The sequence below is a fragment of the Balaenoptera acutorostrata genome, chromosome 4 (genome assembly GCF_949987535.1).
Source record: "Balaenoptera acutorostrata chromosome 4, mBalAcu1.1, whole genome shotgun sequence".
NCBI classification, from domain to species: domain Eukaryota; kingdom Metazoa; phylum Chordata; class Mammalia; order Artiodactyla; family Balaenopteridae; genus Balaenoptera; species Balaenoptera acutorostrata.
This window is the reverse complement of record NC_080067.1, coordinates 64,406,747-64,420,777: the sequence shown is the minus strand read 5'-3', so window position 1 is coordinate 64,420,777 and position 14,031 is coordinate 64,406,747. Positions and strand designations below refer to the sequence as shown.

At 34.8% G+C, this 14,031-nt stretch overlaps 1 protein-coding gene across 1 annotated transcript in view; it reads left to right on the top strand.

Moving 5' to 3' along the window:
• CCDC39 (coiled-coil domain containing 39) overlaps window positions 1-13,372 on the top strand; it is a 46,980-nt gene extending 33,608 nt beyond the window's left edge. Inside the window, exons 14-20 of the mRNA XM_007195370.2 lie at window positions 4,749-4,872; window positions 9,078-9,237; window positions 9,664-9,770; window positions 10,450-10,590; window positions 10,735-10,914; window positions 11,052-11,137; window positions 12,316-13,372. Coding sequence (XP_007195432.1) covers window positions 4,749-4,872; window positions 9,078-9,237; window positions 9,664-9,770; window positions 10,450-10,590; window positions 10,735-10,914; window positions 11,052-11,137; window positions 12,316-12,469 — 952 coding nt within the window. The 3' untranslated portion in view covers window positions 12,470-13,372. The remainder of the gene's footprint in view (window positions 1-4,748; window positions 4,873-9,077; window positions 9,238-9,663; window positions 9,771-10,449; window positions 10,591-10,734; window positions 10,915-11,051; window positions 11,138-12,315) is intronic.
• Window positions 13,373-14,031: the final 659 nt, after the last annotated feature.

The following is a 14,031-nucleotide window of genomic DNA, read 5'->3' as shown; positions in this document are numbered from 1 at the left end:
AAACCTATGGGATGCAGCAAAAGCAGTTCTAAGAGGGAAATTTATAGCAACACAATCCTACCTCAAGAAACAAGAAACATCCTGAATAAACAATCTAACCTTACACCTAAAGCAATTAGAGAAAGAAGAACAAAAATACCCAAAGTTAGCAGAAGGAAAGAAATCATAAAGACCAGATCAGAAATAAATGAAAAAGAAATAAAGGAAATGATAGCGAAGATCAATAAAACTAAAAGCTAGTTCTTTGAGAAGATAAACAAAATTGATAAACCATTAGGCAGACTCATCAAGAAAAAAAGGGAGAAGAGTGAAATCAATAGAATTAGAAATGAAAAAGGGGAAGTAACAACTGACACTGCAGAAATACAAAGGATCATGAGAGATTACTACAAGCAACTATATGCCAATAAAATGGACAACCTGGAACAAATGGACACATTCTTAGAATAGCACAACCTTCTGAGGCTGAACCAGGAAGAACTAGAAAATATAAACAGACCAATCACAAGCACTGAAATTGAAACTGTGATTAAAACTCTTCCAAAAAACAAAAGCCCAGGACCAGATGGCTTCACAGGTGAATTCTATCAAACATTTAGAGAAGAGCTAACACCTATCCTCCTCAAACTCTCCCAAAATATAGCAGAAGGAGGAACACTCCCAAATTCATTCTATGAGGCCACCATCACCCTGATACCAAAAGCAGACAAAGATATCACAACAAAAGAAAACTACAGGCCAATATCTCTGATGAACATAGAAGCAAAAATCCTCAACAAAATACTAGCAAACAGAATCCAACAGCACATTAAAAGGATCATACACCATGATCAAGTGGGGTTTACCCCAGGAATGCAAGGATTCTTCAATATTCGCAAATCAATCAATATGATACCCCATATTAACAAATTGAAGGATAAAAACCATTATGATAATCTCAATAGATGCAGAAAAAGCTTTCCACAAAATTCAACACCCATTTATGATAAAAACTCTCCAGAAAGTAGGCATAGAGGAAACCTACCTCAACATAATAAAGGCCATATATGACAAACCCACAGCCAACATCATTCTCAATGGTGAAAAACTGAAACCATTTCCTCTAAGATCAGGAACAAGACAAGGTTGCCCACGCTCACCACCGTTATTCAACATAGTTTTGGAAGTTTTAGCCACAGCAATCAGAGAAGAAAAAGAAATAAAAGGAATCCAAATCAGAAAAGAAGAAGTAAAGCTGTCAGTGTTTGAAGATGAAATGATACTATACATAGAGAATCCTAAAGATGCTACCAGAAAACTACTAGAGCTAATCAATGAATTTGGTAGAGTACCAGCATACAAAATTAATGCACAGAAATCTCTTGCATTCCTATACACTAATGATGAAAAATATGAAAGAGAAATTAAGGAAACACTCCCATTTACCACTGCAACAAAAAGAATAAAATACCTAGGAATAAACCTACCTAAGGAGACAAAAGTCCTGTATGCAGAAAACTGTAAGACACTGATGGAAGAAATTAGAGATGATCAAACAGATGGAGAGATGTACCATGTTCTTGGATTGGAAGAATCAACATTGTGAAAATGACTATACTACCCAGAGCAATCTACAGATTCAATGCAGCCCCTATCAAACTACCAATGGCATTTTTCACAGAACTAGAACAAAAAAATTGCACAAAAGACCCTGAATAGCCAAAGCAATCTTGAGAAAGAAAAACGGAGCTGGAGGAATCAGGCTCCCTGACTTCAGACTATACTACAAAGCTACAGTAATCAAGACAGTATGGTACTGGCACAAAAACAGAAATATAGATCAATGGAACAGGATAGAAAGCCCAGAGATAAAACCAGGCACATATGGTCACCTTTTCTTTGATAAAAGAGGCAAGAATATACAATGGAGAAAAGACAGCCTTTTCAATAAGTGGTGCTGGGAAAACTGGACAGCTACAGGTAAAAGTATGAAATTAGAACACTTCCTAACACCATACACAGAAATAAACTCAAAATGGATTCAAGACCTAAATGTAAAGCCAGACACTATAAAACTCTTAGAGGAAAACGTAGGCTGAACACTCTATGACATAAATCACAGCAAGATCCTTTGTGACCCACCTCCTAGACAAATGGAAATGAGAACAAAAATAAGTAAATGGGACCTAATGAAACTTAAAAGCTTTTGTACAGCAAAGGAAACCATAAACAAGACAAAAAGACAACCCTCTGAATGGGAGAAAATATTTGCAAACGAAGCAACTGACAAAGGATTAATCTCCAAAATATACAAGCAGCTCATGCAACTCCATATCAAAAAAACAAACAACTCAATCCAAAAATGGGCAGAAGACCTAAATAGATATTTCTCCAAAGAAGATATACAGATTGCCAACAAACACAGGAAAAGATGCTCAACATCACTAATCATTAGGGATATGATCAGTGATGTTGAGCAAATCAAACAAATCAAAACTACAATGAGGTATCACCTCACACCAGTCAGAATGGCCATCATCAAAAATTTACAAACAATAAATGCTGGAGAGGGTGTGGAGAAAAGGGAACCCTCTTGCACTGTTGGTGGGAAGGTAAATTGATACAGCCACTATGGAGAATAGTATGGAGATTCCTTAAAAAATCTAACTAATCTAATCTATCTAATTCCTTAAAAAACTAAAAATAGAACTACCATATGATCCAGCAATCCCACTACTGGGCATATACCCTGAGAAAACAATAATTCAAAAAGAGTCAGGTACCACAATGTTCTTTGCAGCACTATTTACAATAGCCAGGACATGGAAGCAAATTAAGTGTCCATCGACAGGTGAATGGATATAGAAGATGTGGCACATATATACAATGAAATATTACTCAGCCATAAAAAGAAATGAAATTGAGTTATTTTTAGTGAGGTGGATGGACCTAGAGTCTGTCATACAGAGTGAAGTAAGTCAGAAAGAGAAGAACAAATACTGTGTGCTAACACATATATATGGAATCTAAAAAAAAAAAGGTTCTGATGCACCTAGGGGCAGGACAGGAATAAAGACACAGACGTAAAGAATGGACTTGAGGACACGGGGGCTGGTGAAAGGTAAGCTGGGATAAAGTGAGAGAGTAGAGTTGAGATATATACACTACCAAATGTAAACTAGAGAGCTAGTGGGAAGCAGCCGCATAGCACAGGGAGATCAGCTCGGTGCTTTGCGACCACCTAGAGGGGTGGGATAAAGAGGGTGGGAGGGAGATGCAAGAGGGAGGGGAGATGGGGATATATGTATGCATATAGCTGATTCACTTTGTTATACAACAGAAAGTAACACAACATTGTAAAGCAATTATACTCCAATAACGATGTTAAAAATTTTTTTTTGGTAAAAAACATAAAATTTATCATCTTAACCATTTAAAAATGTACAGTTAGTAGTGTTAGTATTTTCACATTTTTGAGCAATAGATCTCCAGAACTTTTTCATCTTATAAAACTGAAACTGTCTTTTAAAATTTTTTGGTAAAAAACACATAAAATTTACCATCTTAACAATTTTACAATGTACAGTTAGTAGTGTTATATATTTTCACATTGTTGAGCAACAGATCTCCAGAACTTTTTCATCTTGTAAAAATGAAACTCTATACCCATTAAATATTAACTTCCCATTTCCCCCTTCCCCCAGCCCTTAGTAGCCACTATTCTTTCTGTATGAATTTGACTACTTTAGATACCTCACATAAGTGGAATCATGTAGTATTTGTCTTTTTGTGACTAGTTTATTTCATTTAGCATAATGTCCTCAAGGTTCACCATGTAGCATGTGACAGAATTTCCTCTTTAAGGCTGAATAATATTCCATTTTATGTATCTTATTCATTCGTCTGTCCATGGGCATTTGGCTTGCTTCTGCATCTTGGCTTTTGTGAATAATATATGAACATTGGTGTGCAGATATCTCTTTGAGAACCTGCTTTAAATTCTTTAGGATATATACCCAGAAGTGGGATTGCTGGATCATATGGCTCTTCTATTTTTAATTTTTTGAGGAACTGCCATGTTTTCCATAGCATTTGCACCATTTTACCATCCCACTAATAGTGCTTAAAGGTTCCGTTTCTCCACTTCCTCACCAATACTATGTTGGGTTTTTTGTTTTTTTGTTTTTGTCTTTTTGATAGTAGCCATTTTCATGGGTGTGAGGTGACATCTCATTGTGGTTTTGATTTGCACTGGACCATCTTTTAAAAGATGTTTGGATAGTGAGCAGGCTTGGGAGCTAGAGATAGTATCTCCCTCTGCAGCAAAGGTTAGGTATGTTTGCTTATTTCCCATTATAAAATATTTGGATTAACTAAGCTTGAGGTTCTTCAGTTGTGACATAAACCTGCTGTATGTGCAGCATCCATTTGAGCTCCTCACCTGCATGGCACTTTGGGAGCGAGGGGAACTAATGCAAATAGGAAGCTCATGCTACTTGATATGCCATGAGTGATAAAGGCCTTTTCCTCTGACCCAGAAATCTTGTGTTTTTTGCCAGCATCCATGAAACTGTGTCAGGTTAACTTGTTAGCTTTCAAATTGGGTGAAATCTGAGACCCTTCACACTGAATTATAAAATTGTAATGTGAGAATATATTTAAACTGTTTGAGTTCAGTAGTAACACAAAACTGTCTTCTGTAAGAACAGTAGTCCTTTAAAAGTATATTGTTTTTCAGTGTTTAATTTTTCTTTTCCTTTTCATACTAGTGCTGAGTTTCATGAGCGGCTAAGTAAAATTGATAAGCTGAAGAATAGATATGAAATTCTTACTGTTGTTATGCTGCCTCCTGAGGGAGAAGAGGAGAAAACGCAGGCTTATTATGTAATAAAGGTAATCTTAATGGATTTACAGTTGTGATAGAATGAAGTATTCATTCTTTCTTAGCTCTTTGTTAAAAACCAAAATGGCAAATTTTTTTGCCATGAAATTTCAAATTTCATAGCACTCCAGTAGCTATTATACTTAATTAGGTCATAAAACATGAGTTGCTAGATGGAGGTACTGAAGCATTATTAGTTTTATACACGAGGTCAAAGAGAGGTCTGGACCACTCTGACACTGTTTTTTCTGCTGTCATTTGTGTCATGTCTTTTCCCCTCATTTATTCAAGGTTCATAATCTCTTTTACTCTAAGACCCACTATCACTCTGGGTGTCCTTAACATGTTGTGACAACCTGTTCAAAACCTCAGGCTCAAAGCTTTACTTCACTGTAGTCATGCACTCATATGACCACAGCCTAGACTTTATTGTCACCTAGAGCTACACCACCTCTGAATCTTACATTCCAGTTTGTCATTGCTGTCCTGGTATGGCAGATATCCAGAGAGGAAGACGGCTGTTCCTTTGCTTTCGTTTTAGGTGGGAGACAAACAGATCAGGTGAATCTACTGTTTTTTCTGTTTTGAGAGTTGTCTGCCATCTCGTGATTATCTTTACCTTGTAACCCTAAAGGGAAATTTAGAAGTGATCAGGAGTTGGATGCAATTTCCTTCCTGACTACTGCTATATTCATCTTTCCCTTGTAGAAAATACCCTGAACAGGTGTGATTTCCTTTGCTGAGAGGTCTGGGAAGTTACTCAAACAGTTCAAAGAAGGAATGGAGATTGTAACTTTAGCTCATTTTTCCTGTATCATACATGGATAGGAGTGGGAAAGAGATCTCCAATTCACACCTTCAGAGGATGGCCCTTGTGGATGCACCCTCCATTTGGACTTCTACTTAATCTTCTAAGTTTCCTTCTGTAGCCCTTCTTTAAGGCTGCCCTTAACATACTACACTGTGTGATGTCTGCCACTTTGCCTCAGGAAATTCCACCCAACCTATTATGAGAAATGAGTCCCAGCTCTCAAACCCTTCTTATAACTCATCAGTCTTTAGTACGTGAGGCTTCTGCCCACTATGAACAGGACTTTCCTCCTCTCAGGTTTTGAAGGTTCCCAAGGGGTGAATTGTAGGCTCTAGTCTGTTAAATGATGGGAAGTAGATAGATGTTGCAATTCCAGCTAAGTTTCTCTACCAACAAGGGCTCTGATGAGTTACATAAAAGCACTGGTGTTTTTGTCCATGCCTTGGTTCTATCACTCATTAGGTAGGTGACCTTGAATAAGTTATTTAACCATTTGGGGCCTTAGTTTACTCACTTGCAAAATTAGGGTAATACTGTTACTTTTGTTGTAAGAAGTAAATGAGAAAATATATGTAAAGCCCTTAAAACAGAGCCTGGAACAAAATGAGCTCTCAATGAATATTAGCTATCATTACTGTTATTGCCATTATGATGATGATGTTGATGAAGTATCCACTTCTCAGGAAAACAGGCAAATTTTACGAGGGAGAGTATTCCTTCTGTGCCAGTATAGTGAATATGTGAAATTAATCAAGGCTATCAGTTGCCCTTGTTAATTTCCTGATGTCATACTTCACTTTCCTCCAGGGTCCATAGCTTGCCACACAGTTATTCACATTTTTTGTTGTCAGCATATTTAAATGTTTTACTCATAACACTTCACATGTGCCAGATGTGTAAAATTGAAACTTTTCTTTATAACTAAAGTAAATCTGGCTTACGTTGAGAAAAATTATCCATGGTCTGAAAATGGGCAAAAGCAATCAGTGGGTGTACAATGATGCCACTGCACGGTGACACCAAAGACTTGGCATTTTCTAGTGGGCCCTCCAGGGATTATCTGATTCTACAGGAGTGCACACCTCTGACTGATTTTCTGTTTACCACTGTTTAGAAGTCTAAGGTATTTATGGAATTAGATCAGGATTTTGTATAAATGAACAAATTCAACCCATTTATTTGACAAACAAACTGACCTTGGAGTAGGGAAGTAAATGACTTAATGTTACTCAGCTTACTAGTAGGAAATCCACAACTAAAATCTAGCTGTTTTGATTCATTCTAGCTCTTTCTCCCACTACACTATATTTTGAATGAAATGTTTGCTAATTCTAGACTCAACTTGAAAGAATTAGATGTAATTTACCTAAGAACGTTATATTTTTTGCTAAGCTTAATTTTTTATTATGTACTATTTGCTATAAAAATGTATAACATATCTTGAAGCATAATAAAACAAATAACTGAAAATGTTAAGAATTGAAACATTACCAAAAAAAATTTCCAGTGACCACATTCTGGTTTAAGTACAGATACTTGGGATTAAATAAATTTAACAATGAAATTATTAGTTGATTTTGACTAAAAATGGGTTTTGGCACTTTCATTTTTTAAAATTTTATTGAAGTATAGTTGATTTACAGTGTTGTGTTAATTTCTTCTGTATAGCATTCAGCTATATTCTTTTTCAAATATTCTTTCCCATTATGGTTTATCACAGGATATTGAATATAGTTCCCTGTGTTATACAGTAGGACTTTGTTTATCCATCCTATATGTAATAGTTTGCATCTGCTAATCCCAAACTCCCACTCCTTCCGTCCCCCACCCCCTCCCCCTTGGCAACCACAAGTCTGTTCTCTATATCTGTGGGTCTGTTTCTGTTTCATAGATATGTTCATCTGTGTCATACTTTAGATTCCACATATAAGTGATATATGATATTCAGCTTTCTCTTTCTGACTTACTTCACTTAGTATGATAATCTCTAGGTCCATCCATGTTGTTGCAAATTGCATTACTTCATTCTCTTTTATGGCTGAGTAATATTCCATTGTATATATGTACCACATCTTCTTTATCCTTTCATCTGTTGATGGACACTTCAGTTGTTTCCATGTCTTGGCTATTGTGAATACTGCTGCTATGAACATAGGGGTGCATGTATCTTTTTGAATTATAGTTTTGTCTGGATATATGCCCAGGAGTGGGATTGCTGGATCATATGGTAGCTCTATTTTTAGTTTTTTGAGGAACCTCCATACTGTTCTCCATAGTGGCTGTGCCAATTTACCTTCCCAGCAACAGTGTAGGAGGGTTCCCTTTTCTTCACACCCCCTCCAGCATTTGTTATTTTTAGACTTTTTGATGATGGCCATTCTGACTGGTGTGAGGTAGTACCTCACTGTAGTTCTGATTTGCATTTCTCTAATGATTAGCGATGCTGAGCATCTTTTCATGGGAGCACTTTTAAATATATATGCATGCTATCCCTCTCAACCCTTAACTGGAGTTGTTTGGAACCGTTTGGGTACAACTCTAGAAGGCCTAGCCCAGTGACACAGTTAAGCTTGAAAAAGTCACTGACTATGTTCACTCACTGAGGAATTTTTGGTTTTCAGCAATTTACAGACTTCATTTTTTTCTAGCCATATTTATCACAATTATCTAATTAAAACTTTTTAAAATGTGATAATATATACATAAAATTTGCTGTTTTAATAATTTTTAAGTGTACATTTCAGTGGTATTAAGTATATTCATACTGTTGTACAGTTAACACAAGAGCCATCCCCAGAACTTTTTTTATCTTTCAAAACTAGAACTGTACCCATTAAACAGTAACTCCCCATTTCTCCCTCTCCAAAACTCCTGGCAACCACCAATCTACTTTGCTTTTGTGAATCTGACTACTCTAGGTACCTCATATAAGTAGGATCATGCAGTATTTTTCCTTTAAAAAATATGCAACACTTTATGGGTATACTTTGTTCACCTCTTTTACTACTAAGACTTAAAATGAGAAAGTGTGCCAAGCCTCTTTCAGGTGAGAAACATACATTCTTTTTATTTAATATCTAGTTTGAAACCTCTTCTAGCTAACCTTATTTCTCTTCTCAGTAAAGTTTATACCTGCTTAACTTTTCGTTCATTTTTGTTGGAGAGTTTTCATGTAAGCTTTGGTTGGTTACTACATTGCCATCATGCTTTTGTATCCTATGTGCTATATTTGGAAGGCCTTGAGGATTTGGTCTTTTACTTTAAATCAGGTGCAAGAAATAAATGCTTGGTGCTGCATGTAGGCCCCAAGGCAAATTGGTATTGTTGTGAGTTAACTATTTCCTGCCCTGAAAACAGACATTCTCCCCCATGACACTTTTAACCAATCTATTCCGTTTTTCATAGGCTGCTCAAGAAAAAGAAGAACTTCAAAGGGAAGGTGACAGTTTGGATGCTAAGATCAACAAAGCTGAAAAAGAAATCTACGCTCTAGGAAACACCTTGCAAGTGCTGAACAGTTGCAACAACAATTACAAACAATCTTTTAAGAAAGTGACTCCATCTAGTATGTAGGAATTATTAAAACTTTAAAAAATATACATGCAATGAAAGCTGTACAATTATTTATTTTAAAAAGAGGAACACCATGAGACAAGGAAAACAAAAGTGTATCATGTTTGACTCAGTTGGAAAAACTAATCATCCCCCTCCTTTAAAATAAGTGCTAAGGTGTTATTGCCATTATTAGTTCTAGTGATATGGCATATCACTTCTCTAGGGAGTTAATTTCAAATCTGAAGAGAACAGCATATTGGCTGCTCTATGTTGACAAAATAAAAATAGTTATTTCATGCCCTGTTTTTCAACAACTAGACATAAGGAATTTAACCTTTCATAAAAAAAATGTTAAAAGTTTAACTTATGTAAGACTTTAAGCTTGCTTTCTACACAGCATGTTAAAAATTTAAAGCAAAAATTCTTTAAATTCTAGGTGCTGAGTATGAGGTAAAAATTCAACTAGAAGAACAAAAGAGAGCTGTTGATGAAAAACACAGATACAAACAAAGACAAATCAGAGAACTACAGGAAGATATCCAGGTAAATTCTACAGGCTTTAGTAGTAAGACCTTAGTAAAAGTTAACCATCATTATTCTGTCTTGTTATCTTGTACAAAGACAATTTTTTAGAGAATTAGATAGTGAGAGATGTCTCATTAAATGAGAAAAAAAATAAGTGATCAAAGTATTAACTAAATTAGTTAAAATCCCAGTCCTAAAGTGTAGGTTAGACTCCTGACAATTACTTGTTGATTAGCTGATGAATCATAGCTAGCCAATTATGATCTATCCACTAACCTTTTATTCAATGAACTTTATTTCACTTAAATCCTTTAAGATCACCTTAAAGATTGTTCCTTAAAAGTCTGAAAGATAAGAAAACAACGTGCTTGGTAATAAGCAGGCTCTATAAACATTTAGATTTTTTTTTTTGACTAATAAAGTTGAAGGAACAGGTGATATGAATTAGGAATCTTTGAAAATTGTATGCTTTCAACAGTCATTGTTTGAATTATTTTTCTCCCAAATACCATAAAAATACTTTCCAGTGGAATTATATATAAAACTTAATCCATAAAGCCATTATACTTATTATCTACCAACAGAATGTACATTGTATACAAAAATAAATGAATCGAAATTAAATGAATACTTGGCAAGTTATAAAAGTTACTTCTGATCCTAATCAATAAGTATGTTAATACTTTATTTTCTGCAGAGCATGGAAAATACTTTAGCAGTTATAGAACATTTAACAAATAATGTCAAAGAAAAAATATCAGAGAAGCAAGCTTATGCACTTCAACTAAGGAGAGAAACTGAGGAACAGAAGCCAAAATTAGAGAGAGTAACTAAACAGGTATTGATAACTTTTAAAAACTGACCTGTCATATTTATATTTTTTTGGAGCTCCAAATGGTAACCCCAAACCCTCCTTCACCCATTAAAAAATATTAAGTTCTAGAAAACAGGTTTAAATAATAACACGACTGTTGACCAACAGTGTGCAAAACTCATCAAGGAAATCCGTCTTTTGAAAGACACAAAAGATGAAACACTAGAAGAACAAGACATCAAACTTCGTGAAGTGAAACAGCTTCACAAGATCATTGATGAAATGTTAGTTGATATCACAGAAGAAAATGCTGAGATTGGTATTATCCTTCAAACATACTTTCAACAGGTAATGAGTATCTTCTAGTTAAATATAAATATTTCTTAAACATTTCATAAAAATTTATGGTATTCATCATAAAATGAAGTCTAATGAAAATTATTCTAAAATGCAGTGGTACTGATTGCTATTGACTATCCTTCCAGAGTGGTTTAGCACTACCTACAGCTAGTACTAAAGGGAGTCGTCACAGTTCTAGATCTCCTTCCCAGACTTCACTGGTATCAGCAAGGTAAGTGGAAGGAGAAAACACCATCTCCTTACTTACTTACCTACAACTCTCACAGCTTCCATCCTAAGTGAACTCAGCTACTTCCACATGCCACAGCTATGGCATGTGTCAGTGTCACATACACAGAAAACAGCCAGCAGGGCAAGACTCTTTCCTTCTGACTTCTGTCTGGTGTTATTATTTTCATTTTGACATAAGTGCTTTGTGACTGGCAGCTATTTCAGTAGGATAAAAGCAGGGTGAGATTTTGGAGGGTACATTTAGCATGGTCATCCCTGAGTATGGGGAGAATTTATTAAACTATAAAAGGGCAACTTGGTTGTACAGACTTATTATTAAAATCCATTGTAAAATCTTCAGGAGTCAGAATTTTATTTATGCTGCTTAATTTTGCTAAAAAGGAAATTATTCTTTACTTCTGCAGTTTAGTTTTATACAGAATTCTATCATCAAGTAGACATTTAGTCAACATTCTTGTGCTTTGCTGACAAAATAATAATTATTAATGATGATCCGAATTTTAAAATTCCCAATCTCCCACATTCAGCAGCCATATTACTTTTCATTACTCCACGAAGAGATGTCATGAAAGGATTTCCTAAAAGACAGTGCTTAAGTAAAACAAGACAAAAACACTTTCTATGTAAACATGGTGAGCAGCCACTTGAACATCCCAGTACTTTCATAAAAATATATATCTAAAAATCTTAGTATTTACAATCGTTTGGATAGTTACCACCACTTTATCCTGTCAATAGGCCCTTCACTTTCTTCTTTTTGGTTTAAATTATATAACCTATCATTTTAATCACTCTTGCCAGCACCCAAATTCCCATGCCTGTTTTTGTTATCTTTTAATGATTTTTGCAAACTTTTAATACCTAATGATTTTATCTCTAAATTGGTTATAGTTGAAAACATTTTTCATATGTCAATAGAAATATATTTGTTGAACTATTTTTCTACTGGTTTGAAACTTTATCACCTTTTCCTTTTTAAACTAATTTCTTGATATTACTAATGGTGATGCTTTTAAAATTATTAGCACTATTAATAGTATATCTTTTTTGATCTCTTTAATTACTTGTGGGATTATGGCATCTTTTGCCATTAATGAGGGGGTCTCTACTAAAATAAAAATTTTGAATTAAATTACAGTAATTCTGGTTTTATTCTAGGTCATCTAAGAGTACAAGTACTTCTGCTTCTCAGACTTCAATTAAAGTATTAGAGCTGAACTTCCCAGCCTCTTCACAAACTGGCAGCACTTCTAGACCAACTAGTGCTAGCAGTGGCTCCAGTAATGGTAAAAGCAAAAAGAGCAGCAAATAAACATTTTAATCTCTCTTTTGAACAAGTTGTAAACACAAAACCAAAAATCTCATAATTTTAAAATAGTATATCCCACTCACTCTATGCTTTTGGGTGCCTTATACTGATATACAGGCCTACTGAAATAGTGTTAGAAATACAAAATGACCAGACAAAAGTCTTATCCAGTGGAAAATATAAAAACTGTTAAAAAAAAAAAAAAAAGTCAAGCCATTTGGGTCCAAATAAGCCAAAGAAATGTTTAATTTTCTTAGCTTTTTTCCTACTATTTTTTTCACATAGAGGGAAAGAAGTAAGAACAGATTCTTAACAAGGATACATGTTATACAAGCATAAGGTTATGATAGTTTCCACTGTCATTTTGTTTGTTATATCTCTTTTACCCTGGAAGATCCTGAAATTAGGTTTTATTAAAAGAAACATACTTCCCAGACCTTGGGGGAAGAAATGTTAGTTTCTTCCTTTAGCATAATTAAAAAATTTTTAGTCAAAAAATGGCATTACCTCTCCCCCTCCCCCCACCAAGAAAACAATTGATAGGAAAGAGAACCACTGTATCAATAAAAGTGCAGCTTAAATTTCTAGGAAGTAGTCCATTCTGATGTTGAAAGAAGTCAAACACATTAAAGATTTTGCTCTCGAGATAAAACCAAGAATGTGTTTTCAAGATTTCCTTGATTTAATAAACAATTTAAAGAAAGCTAAGCATAATTAGATTTGCAATAGGAATTCCATAAACTTGCAGTGAAGGTAGACTATCAGATTAAGAATTAGTTATTTCAGTCAATACTTTATCATAACATGTGCCCAACAGTTTGAACTCCTGAAGTATGACTATGATGTTATAAAACTGGTTTTCAAATAAATTTATCAGGATCTATGTACCTAAATGAGTATTGTCTCCTTCAAACCTTGGAAAAAAATATTTGTTATGACAATTGTCATTGTTTAGAACTGTCACTTGCAATTCCTTCTGAAAGGCAGTAGTGGTTTCTCCTGATCACTAGAGTATTTTATTATCATTTTTAGTAATAGCCAGCAAAAGGCATAGCCAAGTCCAATGAATAAGATGGGTAAAAAGCTGAATATTGTTTCGTAAAACACTGTTCTGGTAAGTGAGATTTATAAGATCTAAAAACTGATTAATCTTATGGTCACTTCAAATGTTCAGAGTTCTCATTCTCTGCCCTATTTTAGTTTGTAAATTACTTGTAAGTTGAAATATTAAACACTGTATTCTATGAAGGCAGGGATTGTATCTTACTAGTTCTCTGACCTTGGGAAAGTTACTTTATGCTTTTTTCCTCATTTGTCATATAGAGACAGTAAGAGTTATCTATATCGAAAGTTTATTGAAATAATCAGATAATATATACAAAGTGCACAGGGCCTGACACATTGGAATTGCACAGTAACTTCTACCTATTATTGAGTCACCAACCAAAGCCTAGCACAGTATTTGTGGAATGGTTAGGTTCTCAAGCCAGCATGCAAGTCTACATTTAACTCTTAAATAAAGTAATAGTTCCAAGTTCAGTGTAAATAATGTTAAATGGTGAAAC